Source organism: Ornithodoros turicata, chromosome 7, assembly GCF_037126465.1.
Source record: "Ornithodoros turicata isolate Travis chromosome 7, ASM3712646v1, whole genome shotgun sequence".
NCBI classification, from domain to species: domain Eukaryota; kingdom Metazoa; phylum Arthropoda; class Arachnida; order Ixodida; family Argasidae; genus Ornithodoros; species Ornithodoros turicata.
In genome coordinates this window covers 16,404,823-16,428,437 of record NC_088207.1, presented here as the reverse complement: position 1 = coordinate 16,428,437, position 23,615 = coordinate 16,404,823, and the positions used below count along the sequence as shown (strand labels likewise).

At 46.1% G+C, this 23,615-nt stretch overlaps 2 protein-coding genes across 4 annotated transcripts in view; one reads left to right on the top strand and one right to left on the bottom strand.

The window, feature by feature from the left end:
• LOC135399591 (solute carrier family 22 member 7-like) overlaps positions 1-14,456 on the bottom strand; it is a 74,582-nt gene extending 60,126 nt beyond the window's left edge. For all 3 annotated transcript variants that reach the window (XM_064631318.1, XM_064631317.1, XM_064631319.1), the window contains exons 1-3: positions 14,384-14,456; positions 5,512-5,886; positions 1,362-1,465 (exon numbers count right to left, since the gene is read on the bottom strand). In XM_064631318.1, the coding sequence (XP_064487388.1) occupies positions 1,362-1,465; positions 5,512-5,877 (470 nt within the window). In that variant the 5' untranslated portion in view covers positions 5,878-5,886; positions 14,384-14,456. The remainder of the gene's footprint in view (positions 1-1,361; positions 1,466-5,511; positions 5,887-14,383) is intronic.
• Positions 14,457-19,322: 4,866 nt separating this feature from the next.
• On the top strand, positions 19,323-22,202 carry LOC135400497 (neprilysin-1-like). Its single transcript, XM_064632329.1, has one exon. The coding sequence runs from the start codon at positions 19,323-19,325 to the stop codon at positions 22,200-22,202; it is 2,880 nt and encodes a 959-aa protein (XP_064488399.1).
• The last annotated feature ends 1,413 nt before the right edge of the window (positions 22,203-23,615 follow it).

Here is a 23,615-nt window from a genome sequence, read left to right as displayed (position 1 = left end):
GAGGAAAATTCACAAGAGCCAGGATTTATGTGCGGGAAAACGACAGAAAGCCAGCAACCTGCTAAGATCAGTGGGACCAGCCAGTGTCAACAATTGGAACGCGTAATAGTATTGTCAACAGTTCGATCATTTCACAAAATTTTTATATCTACGAAATTTGTGAAATCACCCGTTTTCCTCCATCTCTGTGCTTCTACGCTGAACTGAGGAATCTCTCAGAGCAGTGCACACTATACACTCTAAGAAAAAAGGGTGTGAAAAACGTGGTAACATAAGGGTGTAAAAGGGTGCTAAAAGCAATTATCACATATCCAAATTGCTACAAAAGGGCGTAAGCCCCCCTCGCTCACCGAATCAGAAGCGGTAAGCCTATCACTCGTACACTCTAAAAACAGAACTTCACCGCATAGCAAGCTGTGCGCCAACCATTGCCGCGAATAATATATGGTTACCGCATCTGATTCGAAGAGAGAGGTGGGCGTACGCTCTTTTTTTTTTGACGATTTTCATATAGGAAAATTGTCACAAAAAGGCGTAGGCCCACCTCTCTCTTCGAATCAGATGCGGTAACCATATCATTCTTGGCAATGGTTGGAGCACAGCGTGCTATGCGGTGAAGTTCTGTTTTTAGAGTGTAGGTAGCAGGTAGCACTTTGCAACCTTTTCGGCACAACATATGCGACAACTATTACCTCCTAAAAGGTGTGACTGCTCCACCCCTTTTTCTGAGAGTGTACACTCTTAAAAATGAACTTCACCACATAGCACGCTCCTAGCCAACCATCATCCCGAATGACAACGTTCTCGCCTTATATTTGTTGAAAACGGGAGGAGGAGCCTATTTTGTGCCGTGCCATTATGCACGGCACAAAATAGGCTCCTCCTCCCGTTTTCAGCAAATCTAGGGCGAGAACGTTGTCATTCGGGATGATGGTTGGCTAGGAGCGTGCTATGTGGTGAAGTTCATTTCTAAGAGTGTAGACGTAACCCTGCGTTATTTCTCGCCATTGCCCGCAATAGGCTATGCAAAGTCGCTATAAATGAGAGAGTATTATGTATATTCTGCATTACCCAGCCGACAGGTAATGGCCTTACATTACTCATTGCTCCTTGACAAATACAATGCATCAACATTACTCACTTTAGTCGTTAGTCACACCATTGACACACTTTCACATACAGTCATTAGTCACGGCATTACTCACTACCGAGTTGCAGTGCATTGCTGTTAATGCATTGCTACCCATCTCCGCTAATTACCCGCATCAAAATGTCTAGTTTCGTTCCAGGTAAACACAGTGTTCTTCTCTTAATGGAACGCCGTAACCACACTGCGCTGTATGCGACACAATGTGGCTTACCTATCGGACATAGTAGCGGCGACGACAGTCCCTAGTATGGTTCCGAGAATGTAGATGGAAAAAGAGGCTACTCTTAGCCAGGCTCTGTCGCATACGAGAGACCACTGCAAGAAAAAAAAAAAAAAAAGAAGAAAAGAAGAACTCAAATAAAAAATTCCGAGTGGCTGTGCAACCTTTGGTACTCGCATGTGAAATACAGCGACAGCTGTGTCGCTACGCATTGTGGCCAGACTTTATCACGATTCTTTATCTATGTTTTAGAGTTCTTAACATATCATATGTTAATATTTCGAAATTATCTCCTACGAGTGCATTGCAGCGCGAACCTGTTCAGATGTTTAAGAATCCGTTGAGCTCTTCTGAACGAGTTCGTACTACAAGAACACAAGAAAAGAACCCTCACTAAGAACCGTCCCCGGCGGAGCCATCCTGGCGAAAGGTGTGGCGCCTTGTGCTTTCCACTCCCACCACCTGCATCACCACACCTCACGTGACACCCAATGTTGCATCACGCCACGTTCGCGGCGCGTTTCTTCCATGACTCACCGCGCCGCGATGTCTCACACGGCGCATAGGCGCTATCCGATGCTTAACTGCGCATATACAGCTCTCGCTGCAAAATGAGACCGGCTCACGGTTACATCCCATTTCGCCTATTCCCATTTTGCCTAACCCGGATTATCGAATTAAAAAGGCGGAAGGGATAACAGCGGTTAGGCGAAACGGGACTGCCGTGCAATCTCATTAGGCAAAACGGGACTGTCGGCAAGTGGGCGTTACTTACACGCTCCGTCCCGATGGTGACGTGTGCAAGAAATGAATGTGCTCGTCGGACAACTACCTTACGTCGTCCGAAACAAAGACCCTTTACATTTGCAAATATAAGGTGTAAATATAATGTACAAATATAACAAAAACATTTTACAAACATTTTACATGGTGACTCCTGAATCCTGATGGACAGCACGACGAATGAAACAAGGCTTCGAGCCATGTTCAGTGTCACCTGAACGATGTTAAATCTGGAAACTGGTGTCACTATAGTCGTGTTTAATTTAACTCTTTTTTTTTTCTTTCGTAAAAGCGAGATGTGGCTATGTGGAGATGAGAGGTGGCTATGAGCGACGTACAGATGAGGACAGATGGAGAGAGCACAGCGGGAAGGAGTGGGGGGATAGGGGGTTAATATGCGTCTTGGGCAGACTTCAGGGGGAACTGTGCCGGTATTCGTCTCGAAAGTCTTCGGAAAACCCAGGGAAAACCTCAGACAGCACAACCGGGGCTAGGATTCGAACCCACCGCCTCCAAGTTAGCACGACACCACCGAGCGAGACGCCTTAACCCACGTCCAACCTAACTACCGTATTTTCCGGTGTATAACGTGCGCGTTATTCGGTAAAAAGGTGCTCTGAAGAGGGCCTGCGCATTATCTAACGGTGGGAGTTATACACGGAAATATTTTCCGTCAGGAATTCCTTTTTAATTTGGTCGGTGTCGTACAAATTCTAGTCTCCTCCAGGGTGTGCTGTGAATTTCTTCCAAATCACTTAGGGTCAGTTGAAAAAGCCGGCGTAGGGCGTTGGAATTAATAAAAAGTTGTGATGCTACTTAAGAATGTCATTGAGCAGTCAATAATTCAGAATGGCGAACGGGACATGATGTCGTACCTCGATGCCGTGGGACATCTAATGCATATTGAGTAGAGCTGCAAATTTGGAAGAATTTTGAAGTGCAGAAAACAAAGCTGCCCTTTTAATTTAAAAAACTGTAAATAAAAACTATGTTTTCACTCTTGCACAGTCTATATTTGTGAACCAACAGATGAGGGAAGAAACCCTAGTGTAATATGAATTATAAATACAGACCTCATGCTTCAGTGAAACCAACAAGGTTGCATGTAAAGTTATATGAAGATCCGAAATTGACTTTTGGCAGCATGCCAGAGGACCGCCTTCTTTCTTACGTAACACGGATTAGTAGGCGAAGTGGTACTGTCTGCCGCATACATTAGGCCAAATGGGACCCCCTGCAGTTCGAGGTCGGTGAACCAGCTAAGGGATGGCGAGATAATCTGGTAAGAAGCATTAGGCAAAATGGGAATAGGCGAAATGGGAAGACACGCGGCTCACACAGGGGGAAACAAAGGAGGCTGCGGAGGCTCTAACCCGAAATCAAGAAATCTTCCTAATATAAACTTGTTCCGTAACTTAAAAACCCGAGACTAGGGGACAAAAAACGACAACACAGACAAGGTCTCAACCTTCTTTTGAGACCTTGTCTGTGTTGTCGTTTTTTTTTCCCCTAGTCTCGGGTTTTTAAGTTATGGATCTATACCTCCAGCTCGCTTGCTACCTCTCTGTCCTCTCGTTATAAACTAATTGTTTTATTTACCTCCGAGAAAGCCTCTCTTATGCAAAAGCAAATGGAAAAACAATGTCTGAGTAAGCTGTTTCCAAGGCTGGCACACTGTAGCAAGTTTGTTGCGCAATTTCTTACAGCAATGTTTTGTTGCGACTTCAATATTTTTTCAACACTGTTCCAAATAATATACAGCGTGAACGTGTCACTGACTTATAATAAAAACCCTACGCCACCTAGAATCAAGCGGTCAACGGCATTTGCTCTTAGTTTTCCCACATTGAGATTCGAGCACATGCACATGCATCTTCGCCCGAGTTACCCTGCGTCTTGTTCGCAGTCCTGAACGCACATTACTACACTGACACCCGTTACTTCGCATGCCTGCCGGGGGGGGGGGGGGGGGCATGCTTGTTAGGCGTCTAGAATGCCATGCACTACTGCAGACTGCTCCCGTATCATATGGTATAATTGGTATGGTATAGTACAACAAAAAATCACATTTTCTTATTGTTTCAAATGTTTCGGGCTCTTTGTACATGACACGATCACTCGGATGGTCGGCAGTCACGAGAGCGACGCAAGCCAGCTTTCGAGGCTCCACGCTTTTTCTTTTTTCTTTTTCTTTTTAGAAAAATAGGTTGAGCATCAAAGACTCAAACAGCAGTTCGGGTTCTGCACTCTTAAAAATGAACTTCACCACATAGCACGCTCCTAGCCAACCATCATCCCGAATGACAACGTTCTCGCTCCTGATTTGTTGAAAACGGGGGGAGGAGCCTATTTTGTGCATAATGGCCACAAAATAGGCTCCTCCTCCCGTTTTCAACAAATCAGGGGCGAGAACGTTGTCAATCGGGATGATGGTTGGCTAGGAGCGTGTTATGTGGTGAAGTTCATTTCTAAGAGTGTGCACTCTTAAAAATGAACTTCACCGCATAGCACGCTCCTAGCCAACCATAATCTCGAATGATATCGTTATCTGCTCTGATTTGTTGAAAACGGGAGGCGTACGCCTTTTCTGTGACAATTATGAACAGCATAAGTGTCACAGAAAAGGCGTACGCCTCCCGTTTTCAACAAATCACGGCAGATAACGATATGATTCGAGATTATGGTTGGCTAGGAGCGTGCTATGCGGTGAAGTTCATTTTTAAGAGTGTGGGAGTACGCGGTGGGAATGATGCTATTACTTTGGAGCACAAGAGCGTTTGGGTCCTCTATTGTGTGCACTCGAATTTTCTTCATCCTCACGCATCGCAATCAATCAGAACTGTGCGCAGTTAATTTTTTTCACGGCACGAACATTCCTAACTTGCAAAACGAAAAAAAAAAAGGAAAAGCCAGATGCTTCTATCATGCTAGAGAGTTGCCATACAGCACTGTAAACTGAAAAACACCCTTATGGGTGTAAATGGCTTGTCCTCTAACTCACACCTCTTTTTACGCCATGTGATCTGGAACAACTTGTTTAGAGGGTGTATTCTGTGTAAAACACCCTTTGAAAGGGCGTTTTTCCTTGAAAATGCATTTTTCGCACCCTTTAAATGCCCTTTTAGGAGGGTGTAAGATTGTTAAACACCCTCCTAAAAGGGTGTAGAAAGGGTGCAGAAGAAGGCAGTTTCAAGGAAAAGCACCCTTTCAAAGGGTGTTTTACACAGAATACACCCTCTAAACAAGTTGTTCCAGACCACATGGCGTAAAAAGAGGTGTGAGTTAGAGGACAAGCCATTTACACTCATAAGGGTGTTTTCCAGTTTACAGTGAGTGATAGACTCATAGGAAAACCCACCTCGCTTACGATGGTGTGACTAGTATCGAAGTCCCATTCTTTGCAACCCACTTCATCCCGGCTACCATTCTCCGTGGTGTTGTACATTGTGCAGTGACTGTAGCTTCCGTCCTCCGTTACTGGGATGCTCAAGTTCTTCCACTCTTCGACACTCATATTATTGTAACCTTCTGGAGGGCGGCACCAGATGTCAAGGCTCGGATAAGCCTGGAGCACCAGCAACAGGTGATTCATCTCGAGACCCATGAAAGTTATAGAGCAGTACAGGAAGAGAAGTTGACGAAATATGCCCGCAGATCCCAGACGTATTGTAAGCTCTTCAGAACACGGAGAGCTCCTCAACTGCGAGGGCGAGTCGCCTCCCATATGTGACGCCTGGAATTGAGATGACGTGCAGGCTTGGACACAGCACGGGAAACAACGGCGAGGGGGAAATCTGGTATCGAGACAAGATTACTGACGCAGTACGATCCGAAAAAGCACATACAGGGTGTCCCAGAAAACGTGTCATTGAATTGTAATAAAAAAACTACACCAACTACAGTCATGCGGTCAATGGCATTTGTTCCTACTGGGTTTTTGCCACCTCCTCATGTGAATGTCATGTAACGTAAGTTTAATTATGTAAATTTTTGCGAGCTTAAGTCGGAAATTTGCCTAGTAAAGGTCACTTTTTTACCCCACCAATGTGAAGAGCGTGACTAATTTAGTCAAATTAATGATTATTTACAGGGATATTCAGCAGCTATCCCATCGGAAAAAATAGGCGAACATCATACTCTACGGAGGTCGCACAGAATAGCGCACGATGAATTTTTCAGCGCAATCTTTGTCAGTCCGACGCATGGTATTAGGCTATTTTTCCCGATGGGATAGCTCGTGAATATCACTGTGAATTATCATGAATTTGAGTGAATTCGGCACGCTCTTCATATTGGTGGGGTAAAAAAGTAACCTTTACTTGGTAAATTTCCGAGTTCACTTCGCAAATATTTACATAATTAAACTTGGAGTACATGACATTCACATTAGGAGGTGGCAAAAACCTAATAAGAACAAATGCTGTTGACCGCATCATTCTAGGTGGCGTAGTTTTTTTTATTATAATTCAATGACACGTTTTCTGGGACACCCTGTATATGTGGTGTTTATTTTCATCCTTTGCAGAATTATTATAGAAAAAGTCATGCGGAGCAGCACGTATTTCGTTTTCGCAATGGAGTTATACGGACATTCTCTCGAAGAACGTACTACAACTACAAGGTGACTAATTACCTAGAATTCATTAATTAATTAGGGAATTTTGGGCAAAGACGAGATAGCAGAACGACAGACAATCGTCGTTGAAAGCCGCTTTTAAATCTTTTAAAATCCAGAAAGCAGCACGTGCCGCGAAATATCCACCGCTGAATTTCGGTATGCAAATGAGCCGATGCCGAAAAAGCGCGCTACAAGAGCGCATCATCTACGCCAGCGGAGGATTATCTGACCAGCAGGTCGGCACCTACACTCTTAGAAATGAACTTCACCGCATAGCACGCTCTTAGCCAACCATTATATCGAATGATATCGTTATCTGCCCTGATTTGTTAAAAACACGGGGCGTACGCCTTTTCTGTGACAATTATGAACAGCATAAGTGTCACAGAAAAGGCGTACGCCTCCCGTTTTCAACAAATCAGGACAGATAGCGATATCATTCGAGATAATGGTTGGATAGGAGCGTGCTATGCGGTGAAGTTCATTTTTAAGAGTGTACTCTCACCAGCTCCGGTGGCGCAGCGGTAACGCGTGCGCTTGGAGACTGGGAGCGTGCGCTGTGCCGTCTGGAGTTTTTCCTGGGTTTCCCTCAGATGTGTAATAGGCGTATGCCGGCACAGTTCCCCTGAAGTCGGCCCATGGACGCAGCTATCCTCCCCCCGAGCGGATTCCGCTCGGTCTTCCACTTCACCCTTTCCTCTCCTCTCCACCACCTTTCCCTTCCCGAGAAACATGCCGCCTAATCAGGCAGGCAGACCTCTCGGGTTCCTCCCAACGACACTCCTCCTCCTCCTCCAAGAGTGTACTCCAATCATCTCCATCGCTCCAAGTCACGTGGCTCTCTGACGTGATATGTGCGCTGCCGCCGTGTTCCCTACGCCTGTGTTCCGGTCGCCTCGTTTTGAGGGTTTCGGCTCATTTGCATATAAAAATTCGGCTATGTATATTTCAACGCACGTTCGCGTTTTAGAATTTTTTAAACGTGAAATGGCTTTCAACGAGGATTGTCTCACGTTCTGCTATCTCGCTTTTTCACGAAATGCCTTAATTAAAGACATAATTAAGGAATGTCGGGCAATTAGTCATCTCGTAGTTTCATTCTTTTTTCGAGATGATGTCCGCCTTGCCGTATTACTCAATTGCAAAAACGACATTTGCGCTGTTCTCATAGATTTTTTTAAATAAAAATTCTGTAAATTGGTGTATAAACACCCCTGTAAATCGATGTAAACTAAGCAGCACACGCGGGAATAAATTCTTAGACAATTTTAGACAGATTAGGGAAATGCACAGAGCTTGTATGTGCTTACGTTACCTCACGGGCAAGCTTAGGTAGACAAGTAATCGTTTTTTATTCAGACAGCATAATCATCACATCACACCCTGCGTTTACCATTGCCCTTTGTTTTCACACAACGATCCGCATAAATTTGCTGCTGCATAAACAATATTACATGACGCTTACGTGCAAAAGAAAAAAAATAAAAATCAAAGTTATAATCCATCCTCCTCTTTCTCAGGTTTCGCTATATTTTCGAAAATGCGCCATAAATTCCGCTATACAGCAGAGTTTCCTCCCTTCTGTAGAGTCAGAAAATAATGTTCAACAGTTTCTTTCAGCACATCCTTTTCGTAAAATTTTGGCTTTCTTATACCCCTGCCGCACCTGCGTTTCGGACCACGGTCACTTTGGATTACCACTAAACTGGATGATCATCAATTCGATGGAGACTCCAGATCATAGGTGGGGAAGTTACTTTTATTTTGTAGTGCACTACCGTTACTCACTACTTTTTCGAAAAGTAACGCGTTACGTTATTCGTTACTGTTGCGGTAGTAGGTAACGCGTTACTAACGCCATTACTTCTGATAAGCAATGCCGTTACTTTTGCATTACTTCACCAGTTGTCCTTATAATATGTACCATTTTTGGTTGAGTCACATAAGTGCATTCCGCAAATCAATACAAGCAATGTTGGGCACAAACAAGGGTCACGCATGAACACAACTTACACGTACGATTTATTTCAACGCAGAAGTATAGTTGATGTTAAAAATTTTCATCGGTGAGCTTCGCCCGTTGGGCTGAGAGGACGCCTAATGACCAGTGAGTGCTCCTTGTCAAGGTTGACACAGACGATGACCTTTTATCTCATACAGTACAAATCCAAACAGCCAATTCCTCGGTACTTTGTTACTTGTTCAGAGGGTAGAGGCTATTTTTCTGCCACTTTTGCCCCATTCGTCCGAAAAATACCAGAGGGAGTGAAAAACAGAGGTGGTAAACAAAGCTGACACCTCAACCAGGGTAGGTCAACAACCCTTCTTTTGCGTTCTCAACTCAAGCTTTCAAGTTCCCGAACACGCAGTAACGCATAACGCCGTTACGCGTTAATTCTTAAAAATGTAATGACGTTACGTTACTCATTACTTTTCTCCCAAATGTAATGCGTTACCATATTTCACTACTCAAATGTAACACGTTACCGGTAACGCACTACTTTGTAACGCGTTACTCCCCACCTATGCTCCAGATACATCATTGAAGCTGTCGATTACCATGGAGGACCTGCCGGTGGCAATCTCGTGCCCAGCGACCAAGCAAAGAGTAAAGAAAAACTCGCAATAAGGTATCAAAGGTAAGTAAATACAAGTCAATAAAGTACAAAATTATGTATAATCTGGACGTCCCCGTGTAATTAACATCATATATTTACTTTTTTACCCTTCACCACCGCACTCCACAACGTCGCGCGTGCGAAAATCACTCGTTGTGTCGTCCGAAAGTTTGTCTGCTTCCGTGACACCAACGAAAAGAAGCAAAATGCAAATAAATACAGTCCACGAAATTAAAGTTCCAAACAACAAATTTATTTTGAGATGAATGAGGACTTCCAATATAATCTTTTGCACTCGGTTTTGTCTCACTGTGCGTATGTTTTATCCTACAAAAGCTTTATGCGCAGAACTCCCTTATCAGGCATGGTGCCATTTGATGTGTGACGTGCCGGTCTCTCAATGAGCATCGGATCGCACGTGCAGCAGAGGTCAAGCGTCAAGGAACGTCGAAATGTCGGATGGGCTTTCGATGACCATCGAAACGCCCGTGTAGCAGGGGTATGAATTGTTCTTAACATTAAAATGTTTTTCATTCTCCATCGAAAAACACCTGTATAAGGGGATGCGAATAATTACTCATCCTGGCAAGCACTTCACTCGGCCCTTTATATTCGAGTCATCAGCGTTTTGGGTAGCAGCGTGATGCGGTATTAGACATTCCCGTACGTTCGTGCAAGACGGTTTCCGCAGCACCGTACTAGCATTCAGATCTATAACGACTCGCATAATCGCAACAGGACTATGAATAATCATGTACAGTCAAACCTCGCTTTTCGAACACCCTTCGTTTCTCAGAAAATCGTTCGTAAATCGAGGTCCGAGGTGTGCAGTGCACCCCCCCCCCCCCAAATACCTCACAAAACCACCATACTTTCTGCAGGGTCTATCCTGTTTAGAATAAATGACAGAAGTCTGACACTTGACTCATCCACCCGGTCCCTAAAGTACCGTATCGCGCGCGGATGAGACTGTTTCCAACGGCAAATATCACGCTTGTCACCGGCTGTCAGGACTGAACGCCTTCTCTTGGAATGGCAAGATGTTTCCATCTCGGAGACCTGGTACAAACTCACAACCGTTCGGCTGTAAACGCCCGAATTATTCTTTCAGGAAATGGTGAATCATGTTTGTGGAACGTAGTGGCGTTGGGACATTGTATGTTTGACCTTGGCAGCATGTACTGAGGAACTTTCATTATCCTCCGGTCCATTGGCCTGTCCTCAGTATGTTCATAACGCCCGTTCGTATATCGAGGTCAGATTGGCTTGGCTACTTTGGGTCCGTTCCCTAATAATCCGTTCATAGTTCGGATATCGAGGGTTCGTAAAACGAGGTCAAAATACACGGAAAAAGTTTGGTTCCCTGTGGAACCGTTCGTAAGTTGAGGGAATTCGTATATCGAGGGTTAATAAAACGAGATCCGACTGTATTCCATCTTACGATCCTTTCTTTTTTTTTTTTTTCGGTGTCGACTTCAACTGGACGACATGCAACTATACACTTGCAAGTGCTGTCTCTTTTTATCCCTTGACAAAAAAATGCATTCACTTCCAAGTGCTGATCTCTCTAGTGTTTCCACTCTGCGAAGTTCAGCGCAGTGACGCACAAGATCCAATGAGAGCAGGCTGCTACGTGGCTCGCATTTATGAAATGGAAGGATGCAATCATGCATATAACCTCACTTCACTATCACATCCATACCGAACCTTGGAGCTTATTCAACGCTTGATGTACTTGACGTCAACAAAGAGTTGTGTCTTCTGGATACGTCCTTCAAAGCGTCAACCTAACCGTAACCATAAAAAGAGCCGCACCCATGATGAGAGGGTAAACCGTTTGCAAACAAGGCGCCTGTTGCTTCTGTGCTTCCGTTCGCGACCTCTTTCAAGCTCGCGGTAGTCAGTTTTTTTTTTTTTTTCGATATTCTTGCAGCAAAGGACGTTGGTCTGCATATGAGGTATTTGCACTGCTGCCCACTCCCAAAGATGTCCGCACCTGGGCTGAGACTCACTCGGCCCATGCGATGCACTCATACTTCGGAAGAATGAGCCACCATGTCTCGTATAAGAGGAGGCATCTTAGAAAATACACCGGTAGCAAGTGAGGAATGTAGAAACTTTGTCAAGTGCGGTAAACACAAGTGATAAAAAGATAAAAACACTGCAACTACTGCTTTCTACAAGCTTTCTTGCAGTATAGTCTGCATTTCGTCAGGTACAAAAGTGATATACCTTTACCACCTTGTACCACACTCTTAAAAATGAACTTCACCGCATAGCACGCTCCTAGCCAACCATTATCTCGAATGATATCGTTATCTGCCCTGGTTTGTTGAAAATGGGGGGCGTACGCCTTTTCTGTGACAAGTATGAACAGCATAAGTGTCACAGAAATGGCGTACGCCCCCCTTTTTCAACAAATCAGGGCAGATAACGATATCATTCGAGATAATGGTTGGCGAGGAGCGTGCTATGCGGTGAAGTTCATTTTTAAGAGTGCAGACGAAATGCAGACTGCAAGAAAGCTTGTACGTTAATAAACAGTGGTATGAGTTTTTTTGTCTTTTTATCAAAATACCTCGGCAAAATATGTTCATCTCGTGGTTTTACGCTGAGGGCAGCAGAGAACTTTAGTGCATCGTACGCTATCGCTTTTGCGTACGTAAGAGATAGCGTGCTGGTTCTGCCTAATACGCAAAGCTCTCTTTATGTTTTGCGCGTGCGCAGAGCCACCAATGCTATCCCATACATAAGCAAAGGCGATAACGTAAGATCCACTGAAGCTCAATAATATACCGGGTGCTTCACGAAGGTGCCCCGTCTGAATAATTCGTTAACAGGTGGCGCCATCGAAGAAGTTTCTGTTTGGTAAGGATCCATGAACCGAGCAGTGAGCGGTTCATTCGCATACGCTCACTAATTAAAGAGACATCCTAACTTTTAAGTTTTACTTCGCACGCTTACGGAACCTCTGTTTTACGTATCGAGGACATTCAAAAAAAAAAAAAAAAAAGAGCCGCGTCGACACTTAGTGAGTTTTTTTGAGTAATCAATCGGTTTCGGTATCCATATTTCTTGCGCGGAGCAGTGCACCAATACGCTCTTTGGATCAGCTATCCGGCTGTCAATTTCGTGTTCATCCGGTTGGTTGCCGCTAGACCGCAGGAGACGGTTTGGTGTTTCTTCCCTACATTCTTAGAAATGAGGGGGGGGGGGGGGGGGTGTCGAGGTAGCTTGCCGTTGTTGGCCGCACTCAAGTGGGCATCGTCACGACTATAGCAAAAAAAAAAAGAAGGTGGGAGAAAGGGGAGTTGAGGGCTTCAAAGTGATGTAGAAGCAGGATGACCGGTACTGATGGGACGGAAGCACACTGTAGGTGAGAGGTGCACTAGAAATGAACTTCACCACATAGCACGCTCCTAGCCAACCATCATCCCGAATGACAACGTTCTCGCCCCTGATTTGTTGAAAACGGGAGGAGGAGCCTATTTTGTGCCATTATGCACGGCACAAAATAGGCTCCTCCTCGCGTTTTCAACAAATCAGAGGCGAGAACGTTGTCATTCGGGATGATGGTTGGCTAGGAGCGTGCTATGTGGTGAAGTTCATTTCTAAGAGTGTACATTCTTAAAAACCACCTTCACAACGTAGCACGCTCCGTGCCAACCATCATACCGAATGACAACGTTTCCTCCCTCGATTTCATGAAAATGGGAGGAGGCATACGCCTCTTTTCTACCAATTATGCCGTACATAAGGGCACAAAATAGGCTCCGCCTCCCGTTTTCAACAAATCAGGGGCGAGAACGTTGTCATTCGGGATGATGGTTGTCAAGGAGCGTGCTACGTGGTGAAGCTCATTTTTACGAGTCTATACCCCACTACTTCACAGCGCTCGCGGCCCATTCGTCATCATCCATGATAAGAGCACGCTATCTCACCTACACTCTTAAAAATGAACTTCACCGCATAGCAAGCTCCTAGCCAACCATTATCTCGAATGATATCGCTATGTGCCTTGATTTGTTCAAAACGGTAGGCGTACACCTTTTTTGTGACACTTATGCGGTTCATAATTGTCACAAAAATGGCGTACGCCTCCCGTTTTCAGCAAATCAGGGCAGATAACGATATCATTCGAGGTGATGGTTGGCTAGGAGAGTGCTATTAGGTGAAGTTCATTGCTAAGAGAGTACGGAACGACAGAACCGCCAGCGCTGTTTACAAGTCGCTTTGGGAAGGAATACCAAATCGTCTATTGGTCTATTGCGGCTATTCCTAATCTTCCGTCGCCCCCGTGCGTGAACCAGGCCGATGAATACAAAATTGACAGCCCGATAGCTGATCCAAAGAGCGCATTGATGCATTGCTCCGCGCAATAAATTACTCGGAAAAATCATTAAGTGTCGGCGCGTTTTTTTTTTTCTTAGAATATTTTTCGCTGAAGGTCCGCATGCGTAAAACAGAGGTCCAGTAAACGTGCGAAGTAAAATTTAAAAGTTAGGATGTTTATTTAATTAGTGAGCGTATGCAAATGAGCCACTCCCTACTCAGTTCATGGCCGATGTCCCAATGGTCTTTACCAAAAAGAAATTTCTGCGATGGCGCCACCTGTTCACGAATTATTCCGCCGGGGGACGTTCGTGAAACTGTAACTTCGGAAAGAAGGGAGAAGGTCCAGGCAAGCTGATATTGCCTCATGGTAAAGGGCCGAGCTCCGAGGCTGTAACAGCCCAAGTCCTTTGATGCTTCGACTTTTAGTGACTGCACTCCATTTTGCAACGTTGGACAGGGAGTGGTGATCTGGCAATTACGCTTAACGATTAGTGTCAGCGCAGTCTTGGTTAATCAGTAGCGACTATTATGTGGAGTGCACCACGCGAACTTTAATATCACGTAAGAGCGTGTGGATGATTCTCCGTTCGCGTAACATCGGATAAGTCGAGAAACGAAAAGGTGAGCGACGTTAATATCCACATAGCTGACAAACATACCTCGAACGTTAGTTGGAATCTTGAGGAATCCCTGCACGTCTTCCAGGTTGTCGTTCACCACAATGACAACAAGGTGAACCTCCTCGTTTTCTACTTCTTCGTGAGGGTTACCGTGTATTCACACGAGCGACATGTCAGTGGAATATTCTAGTGCAAAGCAATAAGCAAGACAAAAAAAAAAAAAAAAAAAAAAAAAACCTCACGTCGCGAAAGTTCCCCGCATCTTGTGTTGAGCATTCACACGGCGTTAGAATTTTGAGAGTGGTGGTACTGCCACCTAGCGGACGATACGCGAGCAGACGACAGTCCAAACGTTTCAAGCGCTGTGAATGACACAACCACTGTTGGCGAAACAATGAATAGTGCGAAAAGGAAACTCCTATGTCTTGCGCTACTTATTGATGATCTACATGAAAACGATAACCCAAAGAAAAAGAAAACGTGGACAAGGGACTGGTTGTACCCCAAACACAGGGGGATACAACAACTTATTCCTGAGCTAGAGCTGAGCGGTCTAAACGCATATCGCTGCGTGTTACGCATGGACACAGCTTCGTTTGAAGAGCTATTAGATATTGTACGACCAGATCTCCAGAAGCAGGACACAGCCATGTGAAGCGCAATTTCACCGTTAGACAAACTTAGTGTAACACTAGGATATCTCGTTACAGCTACACTATCTCTGCTTCATCTATTCTGACTAGCGTACTACTCGCCAACGAAAATGTGCCGTGGTACACAATAAAACAGTTTTTTTTTTTTTTTTTTGTCTCGCCAATACACATTATCAGAAAGAAAAAATGCGCGTATTGCGAATGTTGCGGCAAATGAAAAGGGGGTTCTCATCTAAGTACCAAAGCGTAACTGTTTAATTGGGGGGGGGGGGGGGGGGGTGCAGATTAGACATCGGATGAGCCATCCGTTCATGACAGTGCTTGTTTTATAGCATACTACACTCACAATTTTCCTTCTTTGTCTCCGATCACTTATTCTAACGACAATGTACAGCGCCACTAAAAAATATAGAAATTATATTTGGAAGTGCATACAGCTACAGCCTCACATAAAAGCACTAAACAAAGTTTATTTCTTTGTTCAATGTAGAAGGATGCATATCAATATCGCAACATATGACATTGCAGCAGTACTTACAATGAACACGAGGTGCCAAGTCCGGTTCAGTGTTTTTGAATTGCAAGGGGACACACAACATTCTATTGTTTGCAGTCGTAGGTGCCACGTACATTTACGTCGCACGTCCATTTACGTCGATGCAAGTGCCCCAGGCACTTCAAGTGATGGTGGTATCTGGTCTCGTACACCTCTACAAACTCTGTTGACAACTCGTCATTCGTCAAGTCGTCATTCAGACTAGAAGGCCCACCGTAGAAAATATTCGAGAAATCTGCTGCGGCCATTTTGAATACCCCTCTAGGTGGAGGTGGTGTGCTGATACAGGGTTGTTTAAACGTTCTGTTGCGTAAAAAAAGTACAAAATCTCGATGGTGATATTAATCTTATCGGTCTAATATGTATGAGAGTACGTTTGTTATCGTTCTGTGGACGGGTTCCTAAAGGTGCACTAAAATGCCAAACCAAGTTTACTTCAAATTACGTTCCACGCTATATGTTAATTTCGTACTTGTTGTCATAATTCAAAACTTTGATTCCGTTACGGAGCTACAATCGAAATTATACTGGGCTCTTTCTTACTTCAGCGCTAAGCAGTGAACGTCGTTTCAGCTCGCGCGTCGGCGTTTCTAGTCTACGCTGCGCGTACACGCGCGCGCGCCACGCCATGCGGCAATCCCGGTGGAAAACATAGTGCGCGTTGCGAAGCGAACTGGAGTCGCTGTCCGAAGGACGTGAAAATAAATGTTGTCACTGGAACATTCGTGAGAACTGTTGTGGGCTACAATTCAGAGAATCGGTATTCAAAGATGCAGGAGTGCGCGTCATACGCGCACATACGGAACACTATGATCGGTCTCTTTCTAAATCCACACGGCAACGATAGGTACGCGCGCGCTTGTCCTGCTGTCTTATTGGATGCCGTCAATCTTTGCTTCGTGGGGATCCCATTCGCTGCCGCAAAAGACGGCTCTGTTTTCATTGCGTTTTTCTTCTAAACGGTAGCGCTGTGTGAACTAATTTCCCTTGCATTATACTAATGAATCTCTACCTGTTTGTAAACAAATGACGTCATAATGTTCGACAGCCCCACGAGTTTGGTGGAGTTGAACTACGTTCAAAGCTAATGGCGAACAAGGTCGCGCCTGAAAACCACGGTCTTGAGGGAATTACGGTGGTCTCTGAAAGGGACGCGACCTTCGGTCCTACTTTCTTTCAGCGAACAATAGACATCTACCTGTTTGTAAACAAATGACGTCATAATGCCCGACAGCGCCACGAGTTTGGTAGAGTTGAACTACGGTACGTTCAAAGCTAGTGGCGAACAAGGTCGCACCCGAAAGCACGGTCTTGAGGGGATTACGATGGTCTCTGAAAAGGACGCGACCTTCGGTCCTACTTTTCTTTCAATAGGAGGCAGGGAACAATTGCCCATTCGTGGAACCCAGCTCTTCCCTTCCGATCTGTTTTGGTTTCGGTCTGTCTACCAACGTCATGATGACGTTTCTCGGGTAGAGGTTTATTGCTCATTCGTGGAACCCAGCTTTCCCGATCTGTTTTGGTTTCGATCTGTCTACCAAAGTCATGATGACGTTTGTCAGGTAGAGGTTTATTGAAACACAGACTTTCATATGAGAGCAAGTTGTTTTTGCATTTTAGTGCCCCTCTAAGTTGCCTGGGTGACTGCCCTTTTCTTAAAGTTTTTGAAGTAGAAGTAGAAAGTAGAATTTACGTATTTCCGATCGCTTACGTGGTTGACACCTAAGAAACTTTATGTAATATTTCGGCGTTGTGGTTCGCTGCAGGGTTAAAGTAAGTTAAATAATTCGATAAATTCATTATGAATTAATCGAGAGTTTCCAAAGAAAGTTCCACGTCCAGGTCCTCGCCAGCCTTTCCAAACGGGGAGCCCTCTAACGTGTATCATAGGGCCTGTGTTGTATGTAGCGCCGTTACTAGTAGGGGTGCTACCGTATCCGTCACTTTTTTCGGTAGCGGAATAGAGATCGCGCTACTTTTTTAAAATTGGTAACGAAAGAAGTACTTCCGTTACAAATTTGCGGTAGCGCAATCTTTGAGCATTACCGTTACCGCTACTTTCCGAGCTCAGGTACGCGGCAACTCGACTTTCGACCTATCATCAAGCCTCCACTCTGCCAACCTTCGAAGAAGCTGCCCAATATCACGACCCATTCCATGAAGACCGTGCGAAAAGCCCGAAAGGATGGCACAGAGGTCGTACATACAAAGAGGCTGGACCCTCCACTAGAGTCACTCTACCCTCCATGTGTTTCCTATTTATTAACCTTCTAGGATTAACCTTCTAGGAGATTCCGTGTATGGTTGGAGTTGTCCGCAAACTGAGGTCACCCCCACTGCATTGTGGAGCCGTCCCCGCTAGAGTCATTAAATATGGGTACAGAATATCGCATTCCTTCTCCGCCGTGCGGTGTCCGCGATTGGGCAGTTCGTGTTACGTGGTTTCTCCTTCCAAGAATGCGTCGTCCATGTTGAGCAGTTTCCTTGGTTGCGAGCTGGCCCGACTGCGCGCTTACTCCGGCAGAGAAGGAGGAGATTGGTGTCCCGTTGCTAGGCGACGCAGTCGCACCGGACCCAATATGGCGGTCTCGCTCGCCGGCGTGGCTCAGTGTCGCTACTCTGCTACCTATTTAGTGACTCTAGTCCCCGTTAGCTATGAGTCATGGGGCTGCTACTTTTAACACAAGGATGGGTACGCTAGCCACGTGACATTGCACCACGTATGCTTAGATGCTTGTGCGTTGCGGTTGAGTGACGGTCATTTCCTGTCCGCTGCAATGGAAGGACAGTGAACTGCTATAGCAAACATCTATAAGCATGTGTATAAGGAGGAGAAAGAAAACGGTAGCGTGGCGTTCAGATAGTTCAGATGTCTACTATGCTCGCAGGTGGAAAAGCTCTTCTGTGCGCCAAGGACGTCAACGCCGACGTCAGGGTGTTAGGACCGTGTGATTCATTGTGCGCTGCTTTAACCGATGACTTGGCCTTTGGCCGATAGTTATCGCGAAAGCGGCGGGTTTTTCTTTTCTATTTTCCCCCTTGGGGGGAGGGGGGTCTGTGTATGAGAGTGGCCGAATTTGTCGTGTGACGAATTCAATCTCTCCCTATTATTATTATATTTTTTTTGCGTCAACTCGAGTAAGGGATATCTCCGTGGGACGACAAAGTCGGTATGGGCAATTATTGCAAAATAGACCTGCCACTGTGGATTCTTAGTTTTCTTCGCACTCAGTGTCAAGCACCAGTGGAACCCAGTAGCGGATTTGGGTTGTTAAGAGCGTCATTCGACACTGGATTGACATCCCAGCAGACGAATTCCCTGATGTGTCTTCTCTATCAGACCTCGAGTATTTTCTTATTCCCTGCTTGCATGTCGTTTTTGAGAGACTTCACAAGCTATGCACTTTTGAGACTATGCAGCATTATAGTGAAAAGATACCATAGATCACAGATCCTGGCAGCGGTGGTGGTAGTGGTGGACGGTGAAAGGGCTCGCCGTTATCGGCCTCACCGAGGTTGGCAACGTCACGACTGACGCCCTGGGGGTCTCAGATCCTGCTTCTGCGTCCTCATAACATCATTTATGTGTTGCCGGTGACGTATGACATAACCATACGTCGCTTTTGCTCTCGATATTCCTGATGATCAAGACACAATTTACGGTGGTAGATTCGAACTTGAGGATGACGACGAAAACGAAGTAGTAGCTATGTTTTCTGTGACATAGACCAGCCGTGTAGCCACTGCTCGCCGGCGAAGTCTGGCCGCGATGCGACGCAGTCCACCCGCCGCGAGCGCCAGGAGTTCCCCGGCGTACATGCGAGGGGACAGGCGCCTGTCGCTCGCGGCGACTTCTCGCTGCGGACCTCCAGGGGGTCTGACACGACGCCTGGTTGGTTCCTGTCCCAGCCCCGTGTCTCTTCCCAGCGACCGTGGAGGACACCCTTGTCCCATGTGTTCTAATGCTTCAGAGGAACACCGACGCAGCAGTGAACGCCGTGAGATTCAGCCATCCTTGTCAAAAACATTCAAGAGCTCATCTGAAGCACGGCCTTCCAGAAGGACACTAAGGTCAGTTTATCGACCGAAGGACATTTACGTGATCGATTCCGATGAACGCCCACATCGACATCATCATACAACATCACCATCTGTGAAAAGTGCACCAGTGGAACTACGCCCACAGCAGAGAACTACAGCGACTTCAGTTCAGACAATGCCCATCACCGCTTCACCTTCAGAGCCCAACCCAGCGCGACCGGAGCCCCTCAGTGGTGATTCGTTGGTCGTAAACCTAAGTGATCGTCATCGCAAAACCTTATTCTTTTTAGCTGCTGTTTTCGTTTTGTTGCTTAGCGGTGGTATGGCTGTATACTACGTGTGGTACAGCCACGAAGAATACGAGCGGAACCACAGAGTAGTGCACGACTCTGGCGTGTCTTCTAAGGTCACCTATGTAGGCGTGGACCAAACACAACCCATCGATGCCTGGACATACCCGGCACCCACCGTGGTCACAAGGTCAACGACAAGTCGTGAGATGTACTTTGCAACACCCTTTGCCATGCGAAAAAGAGCCTTGAAGTTGAAAAAGAGTAACGATGTATCTTCGACGGAAGATACTGGGGAGCTGGTAACCAAGCGGAAACGCTGCATGACCCGATATTGCCAAGAGAGGACTGATTACATCGTTCGTCACTTGAACTGGACCACGGGACCATGCAATGATTTCTACGCCTTCACTTGTTCTCGCTGGGCAGCATGGCACAGTCAGCAGCCGGCGACGTCAGTTGAAACTTTGCTTGTGGAAGACGTGGAAAGAGAACTGTACCTCACGTTCTCAACCAAGCTTAAAGAGGAAGTGTGGAAAGTCGAAGGACTGATCGACGAATGTTTGCAGAGCCCTCTTCCAAAGACATCTCGTCTGCACCTACGGAATTTAATGAAGGAGGTCGGTCTTTACGGTTGGCCGTACAGGTCAGACACTAAGACGCGAGGCGAAGTTTGGAAGGCGGCCGCACTTATCTTAAGACATCTCAATCTTGCTCCTCTGATCTCAGTTACAGTGGACAGAAACCCTTATAACATTACGGAGTACATCATTGCTTTGAACGAGCCTGGACTACTGATTGGCCACTATTCGAACAGAGAACGACACCTTCCCCGCTGGTACACGTCGGTTGTCAACACGGCTTTTAAGCAGTTCACTCCGGGGAGGTACTTAGACATCGCTGACAGAGTGAACGACTTTTCGCATAAGCTCGCCGAAATAGCCACTGTGCGCGGTCTCACGTCCTTCATGACGAACACTTACAAGCTCGCAGAGATGCGCATGTATTCTTCTTACTCTCAGTACTTGAGCTACGTATTTGATGATGTCAAAAAGATAACGGAGAAAACACTACTACTGGTCAAGTGCGACAGGTATCTTCGAGCACTCAAGTCAGTTCTGCATACAACAAGGAACCACGACGTTTTAAACTACCTCGGCTTTCGGGTGCTCATTCACATGTCACCTCTCCTGACGGAAGAGTCACGGGAGTTCACGTCAGTTAGGATGAAGGAACTCACGGGACGTAGGCGCTACGGCTGGCCGAGGTGGAAGCGCTGTATCCGCATGGTCGAACGAGTAGCCCCCGAACTCTTCGCCTTCGCCTATGCGAAGGCAGTCGAGAGCAAAGTGGAGAGGCACGCGGTTTTTAAACTTGCGCGTGAAGTAGCATCTGTTGTGAACACGACGATTGGAAATTTCTCTTGGATGGCCCAGATGGACAAAGAGAACGCTCGTACAGTGGCGTCGTCTATCGACGTTGAAGTGTTTTATCCTGTATGGATGAGCAACACTTCGTATCGCGAAGCCTACGATGCAATATTTCCCGAAATAACTCGAGGAAATGTGATGAGAACGTACAGAGACTTCGTTCAGCGAATCACGGAGACCCGACTGGCTCTCGTGAGAAAGCGTGACGATCCTACGTTTAAGCTGACCTACTGGAAACCGTCTGTGTTTAACGTCCAGCCGTCGTTCGACTATGAGACTATGACCATCTACATCCCACCGGTGATCTTCAACACGACGTACGCTCGTGGCGATGTGTCCGTCGCTGCACAGATTCCGTTTATCGGACCACGACTAATATTTGCATATCTAGAAGGAATTCACGAGAAATCGTACCCTTCGTTTCGCTATCACTGGTCGTTGAACAGCACAGTGCGTGCCATTGAACTGGAGTTGTGTCTGTCCAGACAGTACGCGAACTGGACTGATGGCCATGAAACGAATACGACACCTAGACGCCCTCTCACTATGCAGTACGACTTTCTAGATAACTTAGCCATTGAAGGTGCACTTCAACTGTACCTCAAATACATCTCAGTGGTAAAGTCTCAGAACCTGCAAGACAGCGCATTCCTAACACCGGGAAATCTGACTTCCATTAAACTGTTCTACGTCCTTTACGCGGAAGGGTTTTGTGAAAACGCCGAATCAGAGAGATTACGTGGAGAGCTTCAAGACGATCCTATCAGCTCGCCCAGGACACGAGTGAATGTCCCGCTGAGGAACTACCCTGACTTTGCTGCCGACTGGGACTGCAGGCCGCGAGCTCCGATGTCACCAAAGAAACGATGCAGTATGTGGCTACCTTGACACGGTGCTGCACGTAGTGATTGTGTGTTAAAGGTGCTGAATGGGCGGGAACAGTTGGGAGAATAACGCTTCCGGTCGTCACCTGTCCAGTGGAGGTCTTCACACGTTGTTAGCATCTTGTGTGCTGTCATGGGCAGCGACAGTATGAGATTCTGTCGAAGGACTTGAAGTACTAGGGCTAAGGAATAGCTTCAGTGCCAAATATTTACAGCAGGAATGTCAGGTGATCAGTAACGAGTCATGTTGAATAAATCTCTGGTGAGAATTGTTTTAGTCTGCGTGCATTACCATGGCGCAGCGAGACCCAGTAGTTTATCCAGACCCTCACTGCACCCCCCAAATGTTGGGCGACACCACCCAAGCTTGCACCCTGTGCACCTCCTACTGGGGGCGGGGCTTGTTATTTAATCTTGAGACACATGTCGCAAATGATACGTTAAGGTGTGACGACGTAACTGTAATAATGCCCCCTTCAAATTTTTTGCACCCCCGCCCCCCGTGGCCTTCGGACTCTGCATGAACCACTGACGAGACCCTATTCCAGGGTCGCATCTACATACAGGGGCAACCAGTAGTAAACAATTTGGCGACAACAAGGTGCATTAAAACAGTCGTAGGTTATCGTCCTCATGATATGCTGTGGAGCATGCTGCGCAGTCTTTCTTTTTCTTCATGCGTCTTCGTCAAGGCGTTACGCAGACTGGGACCAGTGAGTGCCGCATATATGGCGAAGATACTATGGTTACGTTTCTAATGATCTGACGCGGTATTTAGGGCATATATTACAGCCAATAGAGTCCTCCGAAAAACAAATGTTCACACATGTCATTCCATAACATTAATAGCCACTGCCCAAATTCAATATGAGACAATTATAGAATTATATTTGCAATTATGTTTCTCTTTCCGCGGAGGAGTAGCCGTACTGTGTACACTTAGAGCAGCACATTTAGGGAAGCATACGTCGACATGTGCTTCCTCTACCACTACCGTTACCGTTGCCTGCTAGTAAAGGACTCACCTACTGGTGTCTAAATCACGACCTACTAGATTATAACGACCATGTCACAATCACAAAACCCTATGAGGAGCCTGTCCACACGATCCGCCAGGGGCGCTGCTGATCGGCACAACACGATTAGACGATGGAAATTTGAATTCTGAACGCGCAGAAGCGTGTGTACGACTACCGTAGCAGACGACAGCGATAGCCCCTATGAAAACGCGTAGAATGATGATGATAATCAACCTTAGAACGAAACATCTGTGGAACGTCCACCGCTTGTACAGAAATACTAAGGTAAGCTGAAGTACAAAGTATTGTAGAAGTTGAGGAAGCAACAACTGGGACGATCAGAAGCGCCACCGCTGCCTTCCAAAAATGCGGCGCATAGAAGGGGTGCGCCTGACATG

What these genes read in the sequence shown, in the direction of transcription:
- LOC135400497 (XM_064632329.1), top strand. Translation starts at nt 19,323, where the DNA reads ATGCGACGCAGTCCACCCGCCGCGAGCGCCAGGAGTTCCCCGGCGTAC.